The 16,894-nt window shown below is 34.1% G+C and overlaps 1 protein-coding gene across 6 annotated transcripts in view; it reads right to left on the bottom strand.

Moving 5' to 3' along the window:
• The window catches only part of LOC131677866 (forkhead box protein O), a 226,973-nt gene that overhangs the window by 173,196 nt on the left and 36,883 nt on the right, over positions 1–16,894 (bottom strand). For all 6 annotated transcript variants that reach the window (XM_058957942.1, XM_058957943.1, XM_058957944.1 and 3 more), the window contains exon 3: positions 14,464–14,684. In XM_058957942.1, coding sequence (XP_058813925.1) covers positions 14,464–14,684 — 221 coding nt within the window. The remainder of the gene's footprint in view (positions 1–14,463; positions 14,685–16,894) is intronic.

Consider the following 16,894-nt stretch of genomic DNA (forward strand, 5'->3'; position numbering starts at 1 on the left):
TCCGTCAAATCGATAAATAGCTAAATTAGGGTAACTCATTATAATATTATATTTCATAACTGTTTCGATCACAATAGCACTATTTATATTATGTACACTCAATAAATTAAACAATTCATCTTCGCTTTATTTTAACGAACGAACAATTTGATGAATTTAAATAGATATTTATACCTGTTCCATTTCAGAATTGTGTTCCATTTCAGAATCCTGGTAATTTTATTCACAAATTTGCATCCAGTTTGAAAAGCCAAAAACATAGAGGTAGAATTTGATATACATAATTGTTATCATTTTGAAACATATAATCAAATAATCCTATAATGACCGTTTGGATCAATGGTATCGTTATTGAAAGTAGAAGCATTGTAATTAACGACCGTTTTGTAAAACTACGGAACACTGAGGAAAATAATACGCTTATACACATTATAGGATGACGTAACTGAAAGAGTTACTAAAATAAAATAGTTCTTACAACATGTAAAAAATGTATACACCCCCGTCACAAAATCAGTATTAAATTGTTTGTTCAATATTCCTGGTAAAATCCTTCCAGTGTACGATTTGATTTGCATGTTTTATTGTTTATGCACTAGATCATCAAATTCATTACAGTAGTACATGCATTTTTCTTTCTGCAAGACTTTACATTCTTGAAAATACTAGTAGGTAATAAAAAGGCACAAAATAAGTTTATCCACCGTAATGTACATGGATACATTTCGACGGCGCCGGTGGTTGAGTGATAAGCGTGACCGCCACTCATTCCAGTTGCTCTGGGTTCAATCCCGTTGGTCCCCGGTACATGAGTTAATTGATCGGTATCTAGGCCAGTTAGTGGAGTCTCCTCTCTGGCGTTGGCCATAAAGAAGTAAAATGCAACTTCTATACTTACTAACAAATTTGCTCCTTCCGTGATACATGTGGAGTGCGCAGTAGTATACGGTCTATATCAAAAGCAAGTATCGGACTAACATTCCTTCCCTTTCCTTCAGCGATCTACGTTAGAGCCTGGCCGACGCCGGTATTGTTCAATAAACACTCTAGGATTACCAAGAGTTGCACATTGAAAGATATTTCGCTACTCCCAAGCATAATTATCTACTGATTCACTGTGCAACGTCAGCTAGTTCAGATCGATAACGGAGTTTTTAGCAGTCAGGGTCAGGGTCTCACACGCTCAAGCTCAAGCTCGTAATGCACATGGATACATTTTAGCGTACACAAACAAGTTGCTGTCATTATGTTAAATGTAAAAATATTGTCCATAACAAATATATCATTACTGGATTTGTTAACGTTTAAGGAATTACTCAAATTTATGTCCAAAATTTGTAATAATGTAGATTTTCTTTGAATTTTCGAAAATACATAATACATCATCAAGTTATGCACAAGCCAAAAAGAGTGGTTGGTAAGGTAAACCAAAGTTTGTAATTCACTTGATGCCGCAAATAATTAGTAGAATTGGTAAATTATTTGGTAGGCATGTAAACATTTACATTTAGTGAAAATTTGTAGAGCTGTTTGGAGACAAAAATTGTTAAAATAGGAAACCTGTATCATGTTTAATTGCATGCCTTAATCATTTATTTTTAGAGTATCTGTAGACTCTTTATTTACGTATGTCTGAGATCATAATCAGGCCCAAAAATCATTATTTTAGTCTTGTTTGACCTAATTTCTCCTTTCCAGATGTTTGATACCGAAAACATTTGATCTCGAGTTCATGTTCGTCTTTCTTCAAAATCTTCAGTTAAAATCTTTAATTTTTACCAACCACTGTGCCTTTCAAACATCTAATTCCGAAACGTTTGCAATGTCAAGTACATTTTAAGTTCGTTATCTAACTACTTTACCAACGTAGGAACTGACAAGCCATAATTCAACTCCTTAGATTTCTAATACTTTTCCGACCGTTATGTTTTGTCAGTGTAAATCAACCACGCTTTTTGAGATTTCATTGCTATTTTTCAGTTTTGATTATGCTTTATGGTGTATTTTTGAATACTCAAACAAATGCAAAATTTGTTGGAGTTTTTTTCCAGTGATCAGTGATTTCTGAAATTGACTTGTTTGTCTTTAAATACCTGTAACTCAAAAAGTACACTTTGTATTTCAACTGCATTAGTTTGATTATAAAGGTGAGAAAATTTCATATTAAATGGTGTCGTCATATCATTCAGTTATTGAGTCTAAGTTACATTTTAGAAGTAAAGTATCTCAATATTAGAGTTTTCGTCTAGACAAAACCTCAAAATCTTATTTAGCATTTTTCATGATTCAACATTTTTCTCGATATGAGAACAGGTTGAAAAGAGTCTTCTGAAAATAATTAGTCTAGAGGACGAAAGTCATATTTTTTACAGAACTTCAAAGGTAGATGAAGAATTGTGAAAAAACTGTACTAAAACCTATGTTATTCAGATGAATATATCTTTTCAGTTAAGATTACGATTATGGTCTGACTCGTTACATTTGAAAGGTTATTCGTTGGACTTACCATTCGATTTAGTCGAAACAAGCCTTTCTCCTCGCCCAGACATAAAGAATAAATTGTGCATTAAATTAAAATTACAATGTTCAAAGTGGCTGCTATTTTTAAAACAGTTCGGAAAGATCGCTTGAAGTTCGTGAAACTTGAAAATTAGTATTCCTTCCGAAAATAAATGTCTTGATTTGCCCCTTTCTGCCACAAGTTATGAAAAAATGTGATTCTTCATGATATGTCTGAAGGAGACCCATGGTAGTGTTGATTACCTGTGGTTCGTAACATAATTTATAAATGTCTCTCGGCATTATCAACAATTGATAAAATGTGTATTCTGCTAAAAATTTACCACACAAATTTTTTTTAAAGAATTTTTATTACAGTGCACTTCATATTCATAAATGTTGAATATTCACACCACTTTAAAGGCCAAAATTTTGAGGCAGAAAAAATATCAACATCACATATGAATTCAGTCTCAAAATTACCCCAATGCGAAGTTTTTATCAAATTCGGGTCACTTTTGGGTGACATTGTGCACCACTGACTCCTTGTAAGTTTATTATTCACTGTGTTCCACAATAATATGTACATTCCATTTTTAAGAATATGTTTTTATAATTGGTAGTTTTTTAAAGCGTTATTTGACAACTTTTTCCAAAATTTAGCGAATTTACTGCTGTTTGTGCGTTTACTACGATAGTTCATGTTAAAATGGTAGGGGAGACCGGGGCTGGTTGGCTGAGCATGGCATTCGGAATTTCTGCGCTCATTCTGGTTTGCGCTGTAATGAAGATACAACCATTGAGCACATATATGTGAATTTTTTCATTCATAAAACAAAATCAGGGAAAAAGTTATTACCAATCAAAGGTGGAGGGAAAAATCGACTAACCAACCCAGGGCTGGGGTAGGTTGGCCGAGTTTGGTAAAATAAGTGAAACACATCAAATGCATCAGTGGAAAACGTTTATTAGTGAGAATGGATGTACAAAAACTCCACTCTTTACTTTTTAGTCCTTTTGACTTTTAGTGTCGGCAGCTTTAGTGAACTGTTTTACAGCTCCTGTAGCGTTCTTTTCTTCCGCTAGCGTTAGGTTTCAGACCGTGTACCCTTTCCACAAAACGCGCTGGCGAAAAGTGCTACAGAGTAGCCATTTTGTGATGAAAATACTGGAGAACATTAACATCACGATCAGTATTATATTATACAGTCATCCCTCCATAGCGCCAAGAAAAATTTCCAAGATAGTTATATTATTCATACTTTACAGTGGTATACCTCCTAAAGCAACATCGAAGTTTATTGCTTCGTTCCCGACAGCCTGCAGAACCCAGAGATAGAATACTTAAGGCATACGTTCAATGGAACGCGTAGCTGATGTGGCCTTGCAATCTATTCACTGTGAGTTTTACATATAAAGCTTAATCTCACACCCATGACGTTTCCCAGTGAACCTAATTAAAAGAGGAAGCTGAAGACCGAATCTAAACTATGCCCTACAAAACATTAACACAGATAACGAAACCAAATGACCCACTTATCTGTAATCCTAATGTTGAGTTTTTTAATTTCACTTTTGAGCGGTCCTGTAGTAGTTTGCGAACTGGGAAACAGTATTTGCAACGTAGGTATATTCTAAGTGCAAAACCGTTTCACTTACGTCAAGCAGAGACATGAAATCGACGTCGAACTCTTCGCGAACCATGATTAAATTATTCCTTCGTTTTGTTTTTGCAAGATATTTTAACGCCAGATTCTATTTGTTTGTGAAAATTGTTTACAACTCTATTCATATTACGTCACAATCATGGAATAATCGAAATTGGAAATTCTCAAAAGCTAATGTAAATTCCAGATTTGCTACGAGACGGCAATAGCAACCAAGCAAAGCGTTAATGAAAAATAAAACACACAATCACATTTGACGCCATCATCACTATCTGCAGCAGCTCGACTAGTCCATTGCGTAGATTGTTCTATCAGATTGTAAATCGTCGATGGTCATCCGTTCGCTGTAGAGCATAGGATGCGTTCTGATCTGGACACCGCGCCGCCTGGAGGCCACTAGCTATCACGAACTGCGCTGATAATGGGCGCACGTTTTGCTTCGCGTGATGAGAATCTGTTGATGAAATTTATTTTCGATACGTTTTCCCCCACTGCAATTTACACTCAATTGTGTATGCATTTTTATTGCATTCAATTAAATGTGCGTAGCTCTCAACGAGCTTGCCAATAGGTCGCTAGTTCATCCATAGGTTACACCGGATTTTTTTACTGCATGATTCGTGCGGCATTATTATTATGTTCTTATTTTTTTGTAATAATATGATTATTGGAAAATCAACTATTTCAATGCATTGGATGCACTTGTGTGCAGCGTTCTGGTACCTGACGGAAGGAAGGATTTGATTGGGCTGCATATTTCGTGCACAAATGCTGTCTTCTTGCCCAGGACAAATTGTGTGCTGATGTTTATACGATTCCTGTGTACATGTGTCATGATACGGCCCACAGGGAGATCAGAAATATATGTAGCACATTCGACGTTGTACGACAAGTGCGAAATGCTAGATACACCTTTCGGGGTGATCAAATTTATGAAAATATCAAATGACATATTGTGCATATAAATTTACTGATTTGAATAAAATCCATCTCACGGATGGAGGTGAAAATTATTTTATTAAAATTTAAATTATGCCAATAGAATTTTAAAATAGATTACGTCTAGTAGGGACTGAACCCTTACAAAACTATTGCATATGCGAAAGGTAATGATTCTTGATTCTGAATAGAATCAGTAATCGGTAAGTGGATGTTGTTCGTCTAGTTGAAATGGAAGCCGCATAAGTTGAAATATCGCGTGATTCGTTGGTAACTGATTGCGCCAATGTAGATAGGTGTGCGTCCTAATCAATTCTTATCTTCAGCGGGTGATGGACAGAGATAATGGCATTAAGCATCTTTTCATTGGGAATTGATTGAACGAGTCAGTGGAATGACCTTGTGAATAATCAGAAATGAAATACCATTATCACTAGTTTAGCAAGCATACTGCGCCGAAAAGGAGCTTTGATGCATCTACGTAGGTTGATATTCATTGATCAGAACCGGCTCCGAATTTTTCGATTCATAGTTGAATGGTAGAATAGTTATGTTTAATGTGATATAATTTTAGACCATATGCGATGAACGCATTTAGATTTTTCATAGCAATATAAAAACGGATTCGATAATAATCTCGAACGTACCTCAACGGAATTTTCAATATTAATTGATATTTAAAGTATGCCTTCCAACCAAATTTCATATGATTCGGTTCCGGGGACGGCACACAGTGACGACCCTCCATACAAAAGAAGGACAAAATATCAAAAGTTATTACCTTAGGATAATGCATTAATATCATTTCTTTGACTACTTAATAGTTGGTACATAGGGTGGTTCAAACATTCCAGAATGCAAATTTAACAGGAATTTTGAGATTTTACTAATAGTAAACAACTTAGCCTTATTAAGTCTTTAGAGAAGTTTTCGTAGTTTATGGGCCCTTCTTTTTGTTAAACCAACAGTTAGGGTGGATCTAATTTTACCAAGATCAAAAAATTAACTTTTGAATCATTTTAGATAAAGCCAAGCGACCTTCAGCAGTTGTAGAACAACAAACTTTGGAAAAGTTTGCTGAAGACAAGTAAGCTCTATCTGTCATACTTTTTACTTTACAACAAATTAAAAATCGAAGGTTGAGGTGTTTCTTAGCGTTTCATAGAAAAACTGTTTTATTCAAATATTTTTTTCGGTATTAATTTAAAATTGAAGTAGTCTTCAGACAACTTTTAGATTGTTTTAAGGCGAATAATTGGTTTCATGGCACGTCATATCTAACTATTCTCGTTGAAAAGTTATGATCGCTTTTTCGTCAGAATGTGTTTTTTTTTAATATCAATATTACTTATTGCGGCAAATAAAAAGATAATTCTTTTTCAACTAAAAATTAGGTCCTGCTTAGAGTTATAATTGAGCAAAGGATTGCGAACACGAATTTTTTTAAATTTCATAAAATTTATTTAATAAAATCTATTTTTGATATATTAAGTGCTTATAATCTATTGAATAACAGTAGCTAGAGTTTTGATGTGTTAGAAGAAAATGTTCCCTGAAAAAATCTGAAATCAAGGTTGGAAAAAATGAAAACTGAAAAAGTTATATTAAAAATTTAGGTTTTTATGAATTGACCCTTTGTAATATGTTTAAATTACTTTCACGGTGGACAATATAAAAATATAGTTTCGTTTTCATTATAAAACATTGCACTTTACAATACTCGTCTATAATAATATTAAATAGTGAGTAGAGCGGTTCCAATTTATTAAATTCAGAAAATGTCTTTTTAATGGTTCGAGATAGAACTCTATCTCTCTAACTCTATCGCTGTCATCCAGAAAATTGAAGAAAATAAACTTTTAAAAAACTTTCCCAAACACACTGGAACTGTAAGTCGTGTACTTTTCATTTTACAAAAAATTTGCAAAAAAAATAGAGTGATTCTTAAAAAATTGATTTGATTTTGATTTTTCATTAAGATCAGTTCAGAAACACTTTTAGATATTTTGAAGGAGAACATTTTGTCTCAATATACCGAAACTCTAGCTTCTCTCGTTAGAAAGTTATATACACATTTTATAAAAAAAAAACTATTTTTGACTAAATATTGCAAGATATAAAAAATATCGTATTTTCCATTTTTTGGTGATCTATACTACAAAGCATGCTATTTCATATCATGCTTTGTAGTATAGAACGGTACTTAAGGTTAAGTGCCCTAATCGAAGATATTGCTATTTGAAAAAGTTTTATGATTTAGGGGAACTGTGGGTAAGACGGACAGGTGGGGTAAGACGGACACATGGTTATTTTAGCGATATAACATTAAAACATCAATTGCATTGTATGTGTACCCTATCATTATGGGTAACCATGAATTTTGAAACACTTAGTAGGCCTTGAATACTTCTAAACGTGCACAATGTAAGCAAATATTGATAATCAGTAGTGCAGTTTCGTGCGGATGTAATTTTCAAGTTTCCGATTGTAAGGTTTAGCGATGAAAAAATCAATTCTTTCGCGAATTTTTTCCTTTATTTCGATGAAGTAACTCTTAAGTGACACCTATATGGAAAATAACAGGTTAGTTTATTTATGCGTAAATAAGTACAAACATTTAAAAAATGATTGTCTAGCTCTCTTTATGACAACGGCAAAAACGATATTAGAAAATACATCATTTGCTTCAGCTCTAAATCGAACCCCAAAACGTCATTTTTCACCTCGAATTGAATATATATATATATATATATATATATATATATATATATATATATATATATATATATATATATATATATATATATATATATATATATATATATATATATATATATATATATATATATATATATATATATATATATATATATATTAAGAAGAACCACAATCTATTCTATACATCCGCCAGAAACAGCTTATTTTACTATTTTGCATTGTGATCATCCTTTCTGCAACATGTCCGTCTTACCCCCACCATATGTCCGTTTCACCCGCAGTCTGGAAAAAGTGCAGATATTTCTTTAAAAAATGCTACTTATTGATTTTTGTAATATAATTCCTCTGGGCACTTCAAAGCCAACATATGGAGCTACAACATAGAGTATTACATGTTGACAAAAACATGCTCTTACTATGTTATATTTCAGTATATGCTTAATATGTCCGTCTTACCCCCAGTTCCCCTATATAAAAAGTTCTCATAACTTTGGTAGTTGGTGCTTGAAAGCAAATTATGCGCCCTAAAATAATCTTCAAATTGTCCAAAAATCCACCCTAGCTTCTGTTGAAACAAAAAGAAGAGCCTTGCAAAGTACAACTCAGTCAAACATATTGTAAGGCTAAGTCATTTAATATTAACATGATGTTAAAATTCCTGCTAAATCCACATTCTGGACCACTGTGGATTATGGAAGAGGATTTTCAACAACATACACTTGCTTCTATTGTTAAAAATTCTAATCGACATTTATAAATGACTTCGCTAGTCCTAGATAGTTAAAAAACTATGTACTTTCAACTTTTCATGAAAAATTGCTTTTTATTCATACCTTGGACCAGAAAATTGCAAATTTTTACATCTTGAAAGCTCAAGCATCATGTACTACTGTCTTCCCGATTTTTTACAAAAAATGTATAATTGCAATGGGCTTGAGCACTTCTAATTTTATACGCGCCGTCTTTATTCTGCGTCTCGGAGAAAGATGAAAGACTTGAATTGAATCAATCGATCAGCAAATTTAAACCCAATGAATATCCTTTCAAATAAAATCCTAACGACCCCAATCGCAATTATATCTGAAAAGAAATGTTCATCTCAATAACTGGTTTTAAAACAGTTTTTTTTAAAGAACTCGTCATCTGTTTCAGCTTTGAACAGCATCATAAAAACGTATTTAATTCATAAAGGACTTTTATTCTGAGAAACCTCTATTCAACCTAAATACATATGAAAAACGATTAGTTACCCAAGTAACTATTGAACTTTTACAACACGCTACAAATGCAATCTAAGTATCTTATGAATGGCTATGAAACTACGTTTAAACCTTGTTTGTTAGGCAATAGCGCATTAAAATTCCAAAATAAGATATGATGGTTTTGTCAGTTCGGCTACACTATGCTGCTTGTCATAACCGGAATGACACTCGCTGGATCATACCAGTCTATGGCTATGGATCATTATCTTCTTAAGAAGTAACCCAAACAACTGCTGGATTTCGGGGAAGAGTAACTGCTCTCAATTCTGATAATTGCAATGTCATTGAGAGAGTTGAGCATAGCTAATTAAGTGAAATGAAGAAACATGTATCCTTTCGACTCTTACGACTTAAGACTCTTAACAAACATGTCTCTCGTAAATACGATAGAAAATGTTAGAACAAATTAATGGCAGAGAAGAAATTTTATAGAAGACTAAGACTCCCAAAAACAGCACTCCTTTGCTAATGATTGTAACGTTTAAAAGAAATGTTGAAATTATAAATAGCGAGAGAATATTATGTTTTCATTTGAGCCAGAATAATGATTGTTATTTCAGTGAGGATTTTTTGAAATGTTCACACTTTGTATTATTATTCTGCGTCAATGTCATGTGGTCTTAATAGGTACATCCAGCATCACACTAAAGTCTGTGCGGCAACAATGATATTTCCATTTGTCAATAACGGTTTACCCGTAATGAAATTCTATGGGAAGAATTCCTTCGGTACTGAAACCGAGGAGGATCGCACAATAAACAATAAAATATGTAAAAGCGCTGAAAAAATGAATGTTCAAGTCAACGGCAAAAAACTGATAAACTGAGCTGCGGATTCATTTAATTGCACCGCACCGCACCGCATCTAACACTCATGCATGATTGGTTTTGCTGTTAGAAAGTAATGGATAAAGTAGCAGTAGGACACACATTCGTGATTTGGTCGTTAGATTACGTTCGCAAGCGAATCTTATTGTTGCAACCGTCAGCAGTATTGTAACCACTCTGTAAGGTTGTCACTGATATCCAGGGAAATGTACACAATACAGACATCAATGGACGACTCCGGAGAGCGACTAAAATGTTGCAACTGGTTGCAAGGAATCGTTTCGGTTATTGAAGCCATAACTAAGATTATCTCCCTTTTTTGAATAGCAAGAAAGAGATGATCAAATATGAAGAAGAACGGATAGGAAAAAATCTATCGATGAAAATCGTCCCCCTCTTTCATCTTTGGGACCGTTCATAAACCACGTAGATCGAAATTTGACAATTTTTTAACCCTACCCCCCCCCCCCCTCCCCCTAGTAGACCTTAGTAGACTTTTACCAACCCCCCTCCCCCCCCGCCAAAAGTCTACGCAGACTTTTAATTTTTTTTATTCGCAGTAAATGTGAATTTAACAAGAAGCACATTATAATGTTCAATTAAAAATTAGCGTTCAGATTTATTACAAGCTTTTTAAATATTAAAGAAAGGTTTTCACATTGTTTTTTTTGTCTATAATTGATCAAATCAATTAATACCGATTCCAACGTTTGTGTAGCGGAATATTCCTTTCAAAGTTAGTCACTCAAATATATGTAAAAAGATATATTGCTATAACTAGCTTAAATTTTGGCCGAAGTGCGACCAACAATGCAGAATTGCTAAACACTTTTTGAGCCTTACTGGTGCATTCAAAATTCTTAAATTGTAAGAAACAATTACAAATTAATACTGTCAATGTGTACTATCATCTAGACTAAAATAATAAACCAAACATGCACACAAATTTCACTTTTCGTGAACAATATATTATATTATTTTTTTTGTCAATATTTCTAAGGTAATAAGATAATATGAATTGCCTTATTTGATTAAAGGAACGAAGCTATTTAAATCTTCCCAAAAATATTTATATTTCTTATGTAATGAATAGCCGTATCACCTTAGAGTATTATCGCAAAGTATCAAAGTTTAACTCCGAATATTTTCGAAGATAAATAAAATAGAGCCGGTTTGCACGGAGTTGCATAGGGTCAAGACGTAAAATTTAACGGGCGTTTAAAGATTTTGAAAACTGTGTAAATGATTGCAAGAGAAACTGATTAACTCGAGTAAACACTTTGTTGTAGAAGTTTAACTACACTACTGCTTTAACCACCGAAATTAATAAATAAAAAATAATCTACTTATTGTTAAAAACCGGGTGTTTTGTTGTTACAATGCTTAACTTTGACCATTTTTTAACATTTTATGGTTCATGCATTGAATGGTCCATGCATGTCTGCTAACTAGGGGTGTCTCAGATGATTCCACAGTCAAAATCTTCCGTCGAGAGGAATTTTGGGCGATCGTCTTTAGAACTGTCATTTTGTATTATTCCTAGATTGAAACTATATCAAAATATACACAAGAAACAACAACGTGTGAGGTTGTCCAAAAAAAATCGTGGGTTCTGGGTTGAGTGGTCGCTTAACGAGTAGTTACCTCAATAGTGTACTAGCTTTGAAGTTTCTGGATAAATACTGAATAGACCAAAATTTTGAATACAACTCTCTTTAAATCCCATTCATAATTAGTAATACGAGAATAACAAAAAATAAAAGTCTACGTAGACTTTTTCAAAGACCCCCCCTCCCCCTCGTAGACAAACGTAGACTTTTGTCAGACCCCCCGTCCCTCATATGAGTCTACGTGGTTTATGAACGGCTCCTTTTTCATAAATCAATACAAGGGCTTCCAAATTGGGCTCTTTTCATGTCATTCCAGTTCAAATTAACCGACATTATTGAAATCACCTTTCGTCTACACTTTTCAGCTTTGTTGTGTAAGTACAACAACTTTAATTGAAAGTACATATTTCACAAAGTATAGTAAAACGATCCTAATCATGCAATAAAACAAACATTATAACTTTTTCAAGAAACGGAACACTTCACTAACTTCTTGATGGTGATTGTGAAAATATCGTTTTATATGTTTAACGATATTCAACCAACAAGGGACTTAAAGGTGTGAAGTATTTTTAATATTAAGAGCCATAGTACTCAACGAAGAGCAAGGATGTGAAGAAAGTTTAGAACAGTGTGGAATATGGTTATATTAGAAACACTCATAGTAATGGACTCGCGGATGTAAAAAGTGCATAACTGGACCTTATAAAACCGAGCTTGCTAAACTGGCATCGATCAAAAAATGTGCTTGATTGCATTAAATCATCTGTTTTTATCGAAATAGATTTTCAAGTGGTTCAATATATGAACCAAAACAGAAATTATTCCTTTGATACCAGCAATATATGATACAGAAAAATATTCAAATTATCTCACTTCTTCAGAAACATAAATATGATGAAAATGCAGAGGTAAAATGCGTGTTATGAAGTATGACAGAAAACAATGAATATCTTTCTTAATAACATTGTTAAATAAAAATAAGGACATGAACAACTGTGAACAACAAAATTTGTTTGTTTTAAATTATATCACAATACTTGTTCTTCTTATTTGCATTGTATGACGTCACACTCGTTTGACTCGGATTTTGACAGTTAAATTTGGCTAGATAAAGTGTGCCTTCGCTTGTCTATTACTATGAATGTCTACAGGTCATGTGAGCAAGCTTAGAATTTTCCGACGATTTAACCCTCTGTATCCTACCGCTAGAGTCAGGATGTTTTAGCATTTTTATCGAATGCTAATCACCTGAGTCTGCAGCATGCCAGGACAAGCGTAAAGTAACTTAGCCCTTTATGCTGTCGGAACCGACAAAAAGTTAAATCACGGGAATCTTCTGCACTAAGCATTTCGCGACATTGAAACTCTTGAAAAAATTACATTGTAGACTATATGCTACCAAAATAAAAATACAACAATGTTTCTTGACGGTTTTTGCACATTTTATTTCAATTTGAAAAAAAAATGCTGAATAACTCTCTTAAAAGGTGTGTGTCAATTTGGTGTCATTATTAAGCATCTAACACGATTTACGTAAATCACAAGATATCAGCAGTGATTGCCAAAACTGAAACTTGTAGAAATTAATAGTTACTGTGTTGCTTAATTTTTTCCTAATAGAGTATGTATGCCATACAACATATTGTTAAAAATTATCTTCCCTTAAGGGTTGTACACAGCGTTGAGCGGAAAATGTGAACTACGTTCGTGAATTTTTAAGGGGTTTTATACAATTTTATTTGAAAAATCGAAACATAATTTGTTGGCAGCATCGCAAAAAAAATTTCGCATCAGAATTGGGAATTAGTGAAGGCCTGCAAAGTATAGTTCTCACTCCAGATACCAATACTATCGAAAGAGTGTAGAAATTTCCTATCTGAATCGAGCATCGAAAGACTGTAGGGTTTCTATTAAAATTTCCAAACTAAAAACGTAACAATTTGTGCTAATCGAAAGACAAAACGCACTATTGCAATGCATATGAGTTCATTCTGTTTTTTTGTGCCGTGCTCACAAAAGCAACAACTAGATTTGAATCAGTAAAAGAAGCCGCGAGGTTGATACGACATTTAGTGATGGTCTGTAAATGAAATGATAGCAAATCCAGCAAACAAAAGGAACTGAAAATTTGTTCATGATTTAAAATTTTACTATCTCTAATTATTTTCACGTACATAAATTCATCAAATGTTTCACATATTCGAACAACTTCAAATGTCAATGTCAAATATGCTCGAAAAATTGAAAAAAAACTAGAAAAACGATGTTCTTATTCTAATATCATTACGCAACAACGGTTTCGAGAGATTGATAAAATCCGTAAAAGCTAAAATCCTTAATATCTCTAAACAATCCCTATAAAAATATTCTGAATCTTTCTAGCAGACTCTTCATTCATTAATTTAGTTATTATTGATAAATAGACTTGAGTGAAAAATCGATCGACTAATATAATATTTATATCGATTATCAATGAATTGTACGACGACGGTCAAAAATTCAACCAAGAAAAAAAAACGCCGATTACATCAATGACATGCAGGATTCAAAATACCGAAGATGGCGATCAATTACCCCCTAGCAGACAAGTGCCACTATATCGTGAGGTGTGATTATAGCAAATTGCCTTCGATGGAACTGGTTTGTCGTAAAAATATTGCCTGCAATGACATCGGCTGGACTGGTCCCGCATACCAGGACTGATGCTTACATAGCATGTCCAGCGAGTGCGTTAACCGTCCTTCTCGAACACACCTCATGAGCCTTGGCACACAAGATTATTTCCCATCATACATATTTCATCCGATCGCTTCCCTCTGGATCTTCGTCGAGTCGAACGATGACCAGGTAAACTTTCTTTTTTTTTCCTTTCTCGCTGCACCAACATAGCGAGTTCAATGTAAACTTGAGCTAAAAAAAACGGGTCTGTGATACTAACCTTCCATCCTGCGCTACTGTTGGAGTCTCCCTTATCTTTAAAATATGGCACATTCTGCACCATCCATTCATAGATCTGGCTGAGCGTTAGTCGGTTATCACCTGCTGAACTAATTGCTTGTGTAATTAAATCAGCGTACGACAGGTTACCCCAAGCGTTGCGGCGCGATGAGTTTTTCTTCGTTGTGGATGACACTGATTGCGGTTGATTTGCATTGGCACCTGGAAAAAAAGCAGAGCGGGAAATTCACCGTCAGACATGAAGCAAGTTGAACGGTACTGACCGTGAGCGAAAGTCATCGAAATATGTTTCAAGTTATCGGTGCAAAAAAGTTGCACTACGGTCATGTATGTATGCATGTAGGTACGTGTGCTGTACCCGGTAGGACTTTATTAAATTTGTGCGAGGGTAATGTCATTTATATTTATATGGTACCGTATCCATAATCGAAGCGAACTCAATTCAATTTCTGATGTGCGATGGCCAATCCCTGCATCGACGGGGAGTTGCTACTGATGCAGTTGTTGCCAGTCATCAACGGCTAATGAAGCAAGCAGCCGCTCGATCAGGCACCCACCATGGTGGTATTGAATTAATCTGGTTTTAAAAGTGTGTCAAATTTTTCAAACGTGTCAAGATACCAATCATAAGATAGCAGGTACATACTCAGCGCGCGTAATATTTGCTGACGATAATATCAGTCTATCAATGGTTAGAAATAATAGGTGGAACCGGTAGCATTTTTGCGCGTTGCTAAGATGTGCTAAACCACCAAACCACCAGTGATGAAAGGACACCTTTTAAACATATTTTCAGCTTTCAAAGGTATCCAATTATATCCGAAGTTGTCTATTATAGGGAAAATTTTATATATTCACGCGATATAAAAATGAGCATCAGTAATGTCTGACAACTTTTAAATAATGTGGAATGAGGAAATCTGAAGTTAAAAATAGATTGAATTAGATGCAAGCTATACAGTAAGGAGCTTAGTATTTAGGTGCCCAAATCTATTTATTAAATTTTTTCAACGCATAGGTACTCAAACTAGTTTCGTAAAATATTTTGTCTTTAATTGCATCAGTGGATAAAGTTAATTTTTTACATTTCTTACAAAAGAAATGTATAGGATTCGCTCAAACTTTGAAAACTTTTTTCGAGGCCCGGAGGGCCGAGTCTCATATACCAATCGACTCAGCTCGACAAATTGAGACAATGTCTGTATGTGTGTGTGTATGTGTGTATGTATGTATGTAAAAAATGTTATGTAATTATCTCAGCAATGGCTGAACCGATCTTAATGAAATTAGTTTCAAATGAAAGGCCTAACGTTGCCATTTGACACTATTATTTTTGATTTTCGATATGTTGTTTACTTTCTGAGATATGGGCGATTTTGTCAAAACACAGCAGGTTTTTCGCAAATAACTTTCGCACAATACAATATTGTCCCGCACATAAATAGAAAGCTTGTAAAAATACCTTGCTAACAAGCTAGAGATTGTCTAAATCCGTGCACGAGCGGCGGAGATATTAGACATTTTGTATTTTTAGCCCTCGCTTACCAATTTCCACTACCTAAAAATGAGATTGTTTCATACAGAGTATTGCTTTACTGGTGTTTTAGGGGCAAAACTAAACCGATTTTGAATATCGGGGTATGAAAACACATCTACGTGATTCAAGGAATTCGATGTTGAGAACATTTTGTGAATTACCTTTATAATAAATGAACTATTTCTCAAAAATCAATATATAAGTTCACTTCAAAGGCAAAATAATGTGTTGATAAAGAAACAGTGAGTTCTAGTATTTATTCCTTGGATTAGGCATTGCGTTCAATCATGAGGTAAATGTTGGATGGTATATCAATACACAGATCAACAAGTAATTCACCTAGTAGTAAGATAAAAGATTTCTAATATAATTATACTTGTGGTGTCACCGAAAGGAACTGTATGTTTGAAGCCCAAAAATCTAGCGAAAATTTAGCTGTTTTGCAGGATTTAGGTTATACTGGTTGTGGCGCAAAAATTACTACTTACATTATTTATGATAAGAATGTAAGAATCAAAATATCATAATAATATACCTATAAAAATAATGTCACTGCATTAACCATCATTTGCGATTCCTCACACGCCCCCCCCCCCCCCCCACCATCTTTCTCTCTCTTTCTCTCTCTGTCTCTCTTCTATCGCATCTATCTAGCTATTTCTGTATCCATTTCAAAGTTGTGTGATAAGATCTTCTGTCAATCTGAAATATTTATTAATTGTAATTGCGAAGGTTTGAGAAAACAAAACTATTTTTTGTCTGCTGCTACATCAGCTCAAGTTTAATTCAATTGTATTCAAAGCCTGTGTCTACACGATAATTAAGGAAATTCATGGCTATATCAAAAAAATATTTGGCTGAACTGGGTAATATG

This window comes from Topomyia yanbarensis, chromosome 1 (assembly GCF_030247195.1).
Source record: "Topomyia yanbarensis strain Yona2022 chromosome 1, ASM3024719v1, whole genome shotgun sequence".
NCBI classification, from domain to species: Eukaryota; Metazoa; Arthropoda; class Insecta; order Diptera; family Culicidae; genus Topomyia; species Topomyia yanbarensis.